The sequence below is a fragment of the Ictidomys tridecemlineatus genome, chromosome 6, assembly GCF_052094955.1.
Source record: "Ictidomys tridecemlineatus isolate mIctTri1 chromosome 6, mIctTri1.hap1, whole genome shotgun sequence".
Lineage (NCBI taxonomy): Eukaryota > Metazoa > Chordata > Mammalia > Rodentia > Sciuridae > Ictidomys > Ictidomys tridecemlineatus.
Genome location: NC_135482.1, coordinates 176826496 through 176836632, shown reverse-complemented (window position 1 = coordinate 176836632; position 10137 = coordinate 176826496). Strand labels below are relative to the sequence as shown.

At 40.9% G+C, this 10137-nt stretch overlaps 1 protein-coding gene across 2 annotated transcripts in view; it reads right to left on the bottom strand.

Moving 5' to 3' along the window:
• Positions 1 to 8653: 8653 nt before the first annotated feature.
• The window catches only part of Flt3 (fms related receptor tyrosine kinase 3), an 83823-nt gene continuing 82339 nt past the window's right edge, over positions 8654 to 10137 (bottom strand). For both annotated transcript variants that reach the window (XM_078016187.1, XM_021730125.3), the window contains one exon: positions 8654 to 9217. In XM_078016187.1, the coding sequence (XP_077872313.1) occupies positions 9095 to 9217 (123 nt within the window). In that variant the 3' untranslated portion in view covers positions 8654 to 9094. The remainder of the gene's footprint in view (positions 9218 to 10137) is intronic.

The following is a 10137-nucleotide window of genomic DNA, read 5'->3' as shown; positions in this document are numbered from 1 at the left end:
TTGATTTTTTTTTTTATGCAATACCAGTTTAGCATGTTCTAACTGCCTCTGGGAGAAGCAGGTCCAGAACACTTAAGTAATCATCAATAAACATGTGCTTAAGGGATTTTGTTTGTTTTGTAGTGCTGGGAATTACCAGGGCTGTGTGCATGCTAGGCAGGTTCTCTATCACTGAGCTGTACCCCAACTCAGGCATAAGGTTGTAATACCAGAGCAGAGATCTCTTCGTGGTGAATGTATCCAATTAAGACATTTCCAAAATCAAACTGAGTAGTGGCCATAGTTCACCCTCAGTACTCAAGCCAGATAGACTTGGTGTCATTAACATTTTAATGCCATTGTTATCCTGGTTTCCCTGACAATTCGGACAGGTCATAGGTCAATCCTCTTGGAACTTAGATTGGGAACACATTTCCATCTGTTATTGCTGCTGCTACAGAGGACAGGACCTACGGTTCACTTTTCCTCTGAATCCAAACACTTAACACAAGAGGTAATAAATGCACATGAAACAAGATGAGGTATCTCAGGAACAATTCTGTCCCAGTCTCTGTGCTCTCTTGAGCACCACTATGTGTTACTTTCTCCTTGAGTATATCTATTCTTTTGTAAAATCACCTTCATTATTGCATTTATTATGCATGTAATCTGTCAGCCCCAACTGACCCATGAGGCTATAGACTATGTATCTTGAGTCTCTATATCTTGGGAGCCTAAAACTGTGCCATAGGAGGATCACAGTGAACTCACTGTGGCATAAATTCACCATAGGGTGAATTGAACTAATTGACCACACGAATTAGATTTCACACCCTATGCAAGCACAATACAAAAATAACGTGAAAAGAATAACATGTTAATTGCAGTACTATTTATGATAGCAAAGCTATGGAATCAGCCTATCCAGATGAATGGATAGCCATCAACAGATGAATGAAGAAAATGTCACACACACACACACACACACACACACACACACACACACACACTCTGAAATACTAATCAGCCATGAAGAACAATATCAAACCATTTGAAGGAAAATGATTTGAGATCCTCATGTTAAGCAAAATAAGCCAGACAAAGACAAGAATTGCATTTCATATGTGGAATCTGGAAGGAAAATTTTAAAAAGACATCGTGAAAGTAGGAAGAAGATGATTAGGGAAGGGGACCAGATCATATAGGGAGAGTGGATATGATGAAAACATGTTACGCAAATGTATGGAAACATCACGTCAAAACTTTTTTTTTTTTTTTTTACAATTGATATGCACTAAAAATTATGATGTACATAAACATTGAGTATTACAAAAACAAACAGAGGCAGGGGTCAGAAATTAAAAGCAAAGATTGCCAGTATTTCCCTTTAGAACTAAAAATGCAAACATGTCTCCTAAAACCATACCAGTTACACATTTACCTCCATGTGAATCACGATTCAGCATGAGAGCGGCAGCTTTAGGATTAATGAAGCAGTCTTTTCAGCTTACACTGTGGTCTTCAAAGCAGGGGACCAGTGCTGGTGCAATTTGTCAACAGCCAAGGGTTTTGTCCTGCTTCTGTCTGTAGCCAGTTCCCCAGCTGCATCTGCACCCCAGGGATCTGGGCCACCCCAGAAATAAGCTAATGAAAATTTGCTTTCCAAAAGAGGTGAATCTGGTGCCAGAAGTCCCACCGTTAGTGGACTTTGTTTCAAACATGGAACGACAAAGAATATTTCACAGAGTGTCCCCAACTTAACAAGATTCCACTTATGATTTTTCAACTTCATGATGGTGCAAACGTGTTACACATTCAGTAGGAACTGTCCTTGGAATTTTGAATTTGGATCTTTCCCTGGTCAGCTCCTCCAGGTCTCATCCTCTCTTGCTGTGCTGGGCAGTAGCAGTGACCTCAGCTCCCAGTCAGTCCTGGAGGGTTATAAGAGAATCTCTATAGTGTGCTTTGCTGCTGAGCCAGGATGATAAGTAGGTTACAGGGATCATGTGCATTTTTTACTTATCTTTAATTTTAGATGGGCCCATCAGGATGTAACACCATCGTAAATTGAAGAGCATCTGTGTTATCATATACCTGTGTATTTGTGAAAAAAATTAAACCTCATACTGGGTATGCAGTTTTGGACAGCACTGCAGAGAATAGGGAGCTGGGCTCAGGAGCCAGAATTCCTAAGTTCTAATCCTGCCTCCACCACTTACTATCGAGCATGTGGCAAGTTACTGAACTTTTCTATACTTCATTTCTTCATCTGTAAGTTGGAATAATGATAGTATTTTCCTGAGGGGAAGCTTACAAAAATTAAATTAATCAATGTACAAAAGTGCTCAAAATGGTTCTCATCACGTAACACTACATAGTTATTGGCTAACACAATATCTCCTGTGTTCGGTCCTCCATGGGAACAAACATTTTCTTTTTTTCCTTCTGCCATTAGGGAGTCACAGCCTGGTTTCCTTATCCATGTGGGTTTTGCCACAGACACCTCAACAGCTCAACCCCCATCTCTTCTCCTTCTTTCTCCAGCACATCAGCCTCCATTAGCTCTAGAGTTGACCTGTGTGGCATCTGCAGTGTCAGGTGGAGACTGGGCAAAGGGAAGGGACAGTCTATGCGAGGCCTCCCTAGTGTCCCTAGGGCCCCCCCTACTGGACTTCCAGACACTCCCAGGCTTAGAGCACTTTCAGCCCCGGGGGCTGCAGTAAGTGAGAGAGGACGCAGAGTGAGGGAGAAGGGCCTTGACCACCCATTGGCTGGGGACTGCGACCAGGCACAGTGAGACAGTGGTGGAGGGAGTCCCCAACACCTGCAGTCATCCAGCGAGGTGGTGAGGAGGTAGGCACGCATGGGGACCAGAGAGGCCCCGAGTTCATTCTCTTTGAGTCTCTAACTAAGCAATTTCAGCTTCTTGAGTTTTGGCTTTGCCATCTGTTAAACTGCCACAGAACAAACAGCTTGTTCAATGAGACCGTCTTTAAGAAGCCTTTAGTCCAGGTCTAGAATATAGTATGTTATCCATAAGTGTTAATAAAATATCATCTAAGCAAACCTTGAAGACATTAGGTGAAATAGGCAGTCACAAAAAATACTGTCTTATTCTAATTATTACTCAGAATAGTCAGAAAGGGAGGCTGGTAGGAGCAGTGGTAAAAGGTGATCCAAGACATTTTCCTGTAGCTGGCCAAGGCCCCAAGGCGTTTATCTTTCTCCTAAAAAAATACCTTGGAGAGGGAAATGGGTTCTTCATTTTTGATATGGGAAGCCAGTCCCAGCCCCCCGAAACCCTAAGCATGGCAGGTGCCCCAGTCTGTGGACCAGAACCCTGAGAGCCAGGTCCCAGAGAAGGATCTAACCTGAGGATGCTTAGTGAGAGAAATCTGGTAAGAAACGAACTTAAAATGCACTCATTGCCATAGTCACCAAATGACTGAATCCTGAATGAATTAAAGTTATCTGCATAGAAGGTTGTTTTTCTTCATATCAACGGATTGATCTTTTCTTTAACTCTGCATGCAGCTTAAAATTTGCCTTTCCAAAGGGCAAGGAGTACTAACAAAATGAGGCTAAGTTCTTGGGAGTCGATTTTCAAACAGCGGTGCTAGGGCGCCACCTGCTGGCAGGATCACGACAAGGCCGAAGTGGCTACCTTAGTAAACCTGCAACTCCCCTGGGAATTGATCAAAGTGGGCTGTGGGCAGATGTACGAATATAGCACAATTAATCCCATTATTATATCTGATTATAATGCACAAATACAAATTTTAAAGATAAAATGTTTCTAACAAATAAAATGAGATTTTGAAAATTGTGTTTTGAAAATGGAAAGTTAAGTCAGGGACACAAATTGATACAAACTAAAACTGAATCTGTGGTTTAATAAGATTCTAATTTCATTTTCCATTAAGAGGTTTATAAGGACCGTCATTCTTCAGGAATTGTTGCCTCATAAATATCATGTTTGGCATGTTAAAAAGTATAGCATATACAAGTCATGTTAAAAAGTACAGTAATATAAAGAATATCTGTGAATCACCACCCAACCCACCCACCCCCCAAAAAATTCAAGTGTCATTAGTGTGAGAATAATAAATAGCATGTTTTTGTAATTGTATGTTTTGGTAATTGTATGTTCAGAAATGAAGGAACTCCAGCTCCATGTTATATAGGTTGAGTAGCCCTCATCCAAAATACTGGGACCAGAGTGGTTCAGATTTTGCACTTTTTAGATGTTGGAATACTTACATATACAAAATGAGATACCTGGGGATGGGCCCCAAGTCTAAGCACAAAATTCATTTCTTTTACATACGACTTATACATGTAGCCTGAAGATAATTTGTTTTTTTCTCCTGGGGATTGAACACAGCAGCACCTTACCACTGAACTACATCCCCAGTCTTATTTATTTATTTATTTAAATTCTGAGACAGGATCTCACTAAGTTGCCTAGGCTGATCTCAGAAACGTGTGCTCTTCCTGCCTCTGCCTCCTGAATTGCTGGGATTACAGGCATGAGCCATCACACCCAGCTCTGAAGGCAATTTTATACAATATATGCACCTGCGTTTTGGTTGCAACCACCCGTCACATGGGGTTAGGTGTGGAATTTTCCACTCATGGAGTATCATGTTGGCTCAAAAATTTTTGGATTTTGTGCTGGTGTGGCTCCAGTGGCTCTGGAGGCTGAGACAGGAGGATCGTGAGTTCAAAGCCAACCTCAGCAATGGCAAGGCACTAAGCAACTCAGTGAGACCCTGTCTCTAAATAAAATACAAAATAGGGCTGGGGATGTGGCTCAGTGGTTGAGTGCCCCAGTACCAAAACATATATATTTTTTTAGATTTTGATTTTGAAATTAAGATTTTTGGGTTAGGGGTGTTCTCAATATGAACCATGAATGAGTCTTAGAAGCATAATATTGATTTTTTTTTAAAAAAGGAAACAGGATCTGGCAATTGGATAGAGACCACAATATCATTTCTATAAAGCTTATAAACAAGAGAAGATTCATTTTCAAGGAAATCAAATCCTTTGGTGACTTTAAAACAGGAAAGCAGTTCTGAAGTGAGTCAACATGGTGTCCCCGTCGGGGTTCTTGGGTTGGAGCTACTGAGGTGGACCTGAGCCCATGCACTTAGGCAGCTCATAGAAGACCAGAGACGAAGGCTTGGGAGAGAAGGGAACCAGAGCAGCCCCAGGAACACAGCAGTGGGATCTGTCTCGCTTGTCAAGAGACTGGTACTAAATTAATAAGCTCTGGCTCCTTTGTTCATCCTTGACCAAATTTAGCCAAGGCACAAAGACCCAGAACAAGAAAAAAACTTTATTAGCCTAACGTGGTCCCTCTAGCAAGAACTCTCCATGACTAGAAGACAAAACCACCTGCTTAAAATCACAGCAACCTGCACGTACTAGAGAGAAATAATACCCTAAATCATGATGCTGTTACCTTGTAATTGATACTGATACTGGATGGTCAAAGAAACATGTGATCCCTACAACATAGCCTTTAAAAATAATAAACTCAACAAGTCAAAATAAAACTATCATATGATTTCCATATCTATATATCTATAATCTATATATCTATCTATATAGATATATATATCTCCTAAATAATTGAAAGCAGGGTCTTGAAGAGATATTTACATATCCACATTCAGCATTATTCATACTAGTCAAGGCATGGAACTAACCCCTGTGTCCTTTGATAGATAAATAGATAAATAAAATGCACCATATGTACGTAATGGAATATTATGGTGCCCTAAAAAGGAGGGAAATTATATATGCTACAATATGGATGGAACTTGAGAACATTATGCTAAATGAAATAAGCCAAGCACAAAAAAGTGAAGTTAGCCAATCCCCCAAAACCAAATGAGAATGTTTTCTCTGACATAAGGAGGCCGATTCATAGTAGGGTTGGGAGGGGAAACATGGGAAGATTAGATGAACTCTAGATAGGGCAAAGGGCAGGGAGGGGAAGGGAGGGGGCAGGGGGGTAAAAAAGATGGTGGAATGAGATGGACATCATTACCCTAAGTACATGTATGAAGACACTAATGGTGTGAATATACTTTGTATACAACCAGAGATATAAAAAATTGTGCTCTATGTGTGTAATATGAATTGTAATGCATTCTGTTGTCATATATGACAAATTAGAATTTTAAAAAATTTAAAAAAAGACAAACACTACATGATTCAACTTATATGAGGTACCAAGACAGGTACATGTTAATAAGGTTTGGAGACTGCAAGTTATTAGCCTAACTTTCAGTTTCTTTAGTGAAAAAAAATGGTAATAATTTTATTACCTACTTCATAAAGTAATTACAAAGATTAAACAAGGTCATGCAGATCTAGTTGTTAGTATGATGCACATAACATGCCCTTCTAATGTGTATCATACATATACATATGTGAGAAAATATTGACACATAAAGAACAAAAAAGCCTGTTTGGGAGTATAGCTACTGTGATTGCATATATGTAAAAAACAAAGAAGTGAGCATATGTGTGAAACTGTGTGAATAATGTAAATATATTTAAACAAGAAGACATGCCTCAAACTTTAAACAACTAGTTCTTCTAAAGAAGTATTTTTGGCATTTGGGTTGTGTGAGTCAAGGGGGACTTCATTCATTCCTATACGTAAAAATATCAAACTATTTGAATGCTTCACTTCAAGTGAATTTTATGCATTTACTAAAGTGGGTAAAAAACTAATGGAAGACATCTACTTACTGTATCCAGACACCGTACACAGACAGGAGTGAAGCACACAACTTAGTGTTAATGGTATCTGCCTGCCTTCAGACTTACTAACACCGGATAGAAAAGACAGGGCGTTTACTTAGGGAAACAGCACAGGTGGGTGGGCTCCACGCTCAAAGCCATTGGGGTGGTAGACACAAGAAGCCCTTCCAAGGTTGCCGTGGAGGAAGCCATCAGGGAGACCGGGAAGGGCCTGAGGGAGGAGATAAGGGTGATCAGGAAGCAAGGGCTTATGGGAAGAAGAGAATGGAGTTGGCATCCAGGTACAGGGAGGGTAAGGAAAGGGAAATCTGCGTACGAGTAAGTTGTTTTGGCTAGAGAGCCGGCATTACATGGCGGGTACTGAGAAATGGAGTACATTGAGTCCACAGTGGGCGCAGAACCCCAAGAAAGTGGCTTTGCTCCTAGGCACTGCAGGCCACTAAAATTTCTCCACCTAGTGACATATGCAAATCAATACTTTGGGAGGATGAATTTGGCAGCAGCTTAAACACTGATGGTGAAGAGTTTGGAAGAATTAAGTGAAGAAGGGATTCATCTACTTTTTTAAAAAAAATATTTATTTGTTAGATATAGTTGGACACAAGGCCTTTATTTTATTTATTTATTTTTATGTGGTGCTGAGGATCAAAGTCAGGGCCTCGAATATGCTAGGCAAGCGCTCTACCACTGAGCTACAACCCCAGCCCTGGATTTATCTACTTTTGAGTTGATGGTGACCTACGGAAAACCCAGAAAAGAAAGTGCAAATGATACCATTAGGTCACACTTAGGTGACAGGCATTGGTCTAAGTGATTTGTATGTTTATGCTCTAGATAACCCGGTATATGCTAGATATCTAACTTACCTAATTCTCCAGATAATCCTGAGAGATGTAATTACCGTCCTCAGAAAAGGTAACCAGGGCTAGAGGCACGTCTATTCCGTGCTGCTCTAACAGAATACTGGAGGCTGGGAAATTGATAATAAAGGGAAATTTGTTTGGCTCAGGACTATGGAGATGAGGAGCCCACGATCAAGGACCCACCTCTGGAGAAGGCTTTTGGTGAGTCACCTCATGGCAGAAGTCATAGTGTGGTGAGAGGGAGAGAGAGAGGCCATGCCTGGGAGAGCAAGAGGAGGCCAAACTCACTGTTGAACCCACTCATGATAACGAACCCACTCCCACAGAAACACGAACCCATCCATAACTTAATCGTCTCCTAAAGTCCCCAAGTTTCAGCCTCGTTGTATAGAAAATTAAGTTTCCAACACATGAATTTAGGGGAACACATTCAAACCCCAGCATTGCCCCAGGCCCACCAGCCTTGGTGGACGGGCTCCAGAGCCTTTATCCATTGTTATTATATTTGAAGATCAAGGAGAAGGAAAGGAGCCAGAGGTGGTGACGTGCCTGTGGGCCCAGCTACCGCAGGAGGCAGAGGGGGGAGTATCACTTGATCCTGGGAGTTTGAGACCAACCTGGGTAACACAGTAAGACCCCAAAAGCAAACCAACCCCCAAACACACAAAGAAAAAAGGGGCAGAACTTGGTGGCACCTAGGGTCTAAGAGGATAAGGACAAGCCAAGTTTATAAGCCTATGGACAGGAGAGTATTGGGTTTCAAAGGACCACAGGCACCAAGAGTTGGAGGATGGGGAGTCAGAGAAGAGAACAGACATATCAGTCATTCTTAACCTAGTCGGGATTGGAGTCAGGGACGATTTTAAGAATCTGATGACAGAATGGACCCTCTTAACAAAACACACGTGCATGCGTGTGTTTTATTACACACACAAAACAAACAAACAAACACTGCACACAATCTCAGTGGTTCCTGAACTCTAGTTCAGCCTTGCCCTAAATATTCCATGTCAATAATTCAACAATGAACATTTCTATCATAGAAAGTTTATTTCCATCCATAAAATATATCACTAAATAGCTGAAAAAGTTACATATTATTTTAAAACATAGATTTTTAAAAAATCATATTAGCTTCTCCTTAGCAAAATGCTTTTGTTTCATGTATTTACAAGAATGTACTATACCTCAGGTACACAATTCACTCAAGCCAGCCTGAGACGGCCTTGGATGTAGGTCCGGGCACCAATCATGTTAATTATCGGCTCTTCCTGCCTCGTGCACAGGACGATTCGATTTTACAAAAGTCTTTTTGAAAACAAGAGTACTTGCAGACAGCTTCTAGAGAAAAGTCCGGCGAAGCAGCAGCTGATAATCTATTTTCTTTTGGTGATGAAATTAATCTTGTTTTGGTGATCTACCGCCTGTTTAAGGTGGGCAGGGGGGTGAAGTCCTTAGACTAACTGGTTTCTCTATGGATCTTCAACCTGAGCCTGTGGAGAGGGTGGCTCCAAATCCACCTCTCTGCCCAAAGGTCGCTTGTTTTGGTAGACGGAAGCACGTTCTGAAATATGGCCATCCATGTTCTGATACATCTAATATGGAAAAGAGATAGGACACTGGTTACCATCTGATTTAGATTGATATGCTATGTACCTATAGAGCAAAATATCTAAATTAAAAGGATGGGTTTACGTGGATCATCACGTAGATCTTACAGGATATTCTACAAATTCATTAACAAACCAATATTGGTCCTCTTATTCGTGCAGAAATGAAGTCAGAGTAAAAAAATTATTTCATTATTATTCCTACCCTTAGAAATTGTCACAAGAAAGTCTAAAGCCAGGCTGGAACGTAGCTCAGTGGTAGAGCTCTTGCCTAGATTGTGCCAGGGCTTGGGTTCAACCCTCAGTATCAGAAGGAAGGAAGGAAGGAAGGAAGGAAGGATGCATTAAACCAGGGGAATGATGCTTGAGTTCTCACTTGCTACTTTTGTGGGTTTTTAATTTAACTTTTTTTTTCCAAAATGAAAATAGCTTAACTTTTTTTTTTTTTTTGAGACAGAGGCCCTCTGTGCTGTCCAAGCTGGTCTCAAGCTCTTGGGCTCAAGTGATCCTTCAGCCTCAGGCTCCAGAGTAGCTGGGAACACAGGTGTGTGCTACCACACCCAGTTTAATTTTTTTTCCTGATTATGAAGTTAACACACATTCAACAGATAACTTAAGAAATACAGAAAGGTATAGAAGATAACAATCATAAGAGGTAACCACTCTCATATAGACAGCTTGCTGTGCACACACAGTTTTGTGTCAGTAGGATCAGGCTAAATATTCTGGTTTTTGTTTTTTTTTTTTTTGTGTGTGTGTGTGTGTGTATTTATTTCTTCTGGGAACACCATTCTCTAGAACGTTCCCAACTGTGGGTACTCAGCCTTTCACACCTCTGCCCCTTTGGAAGGGCAGCAGAATACAACAGACACTAGTATTGCTGTATGTATAAACGTGGCTGTGTA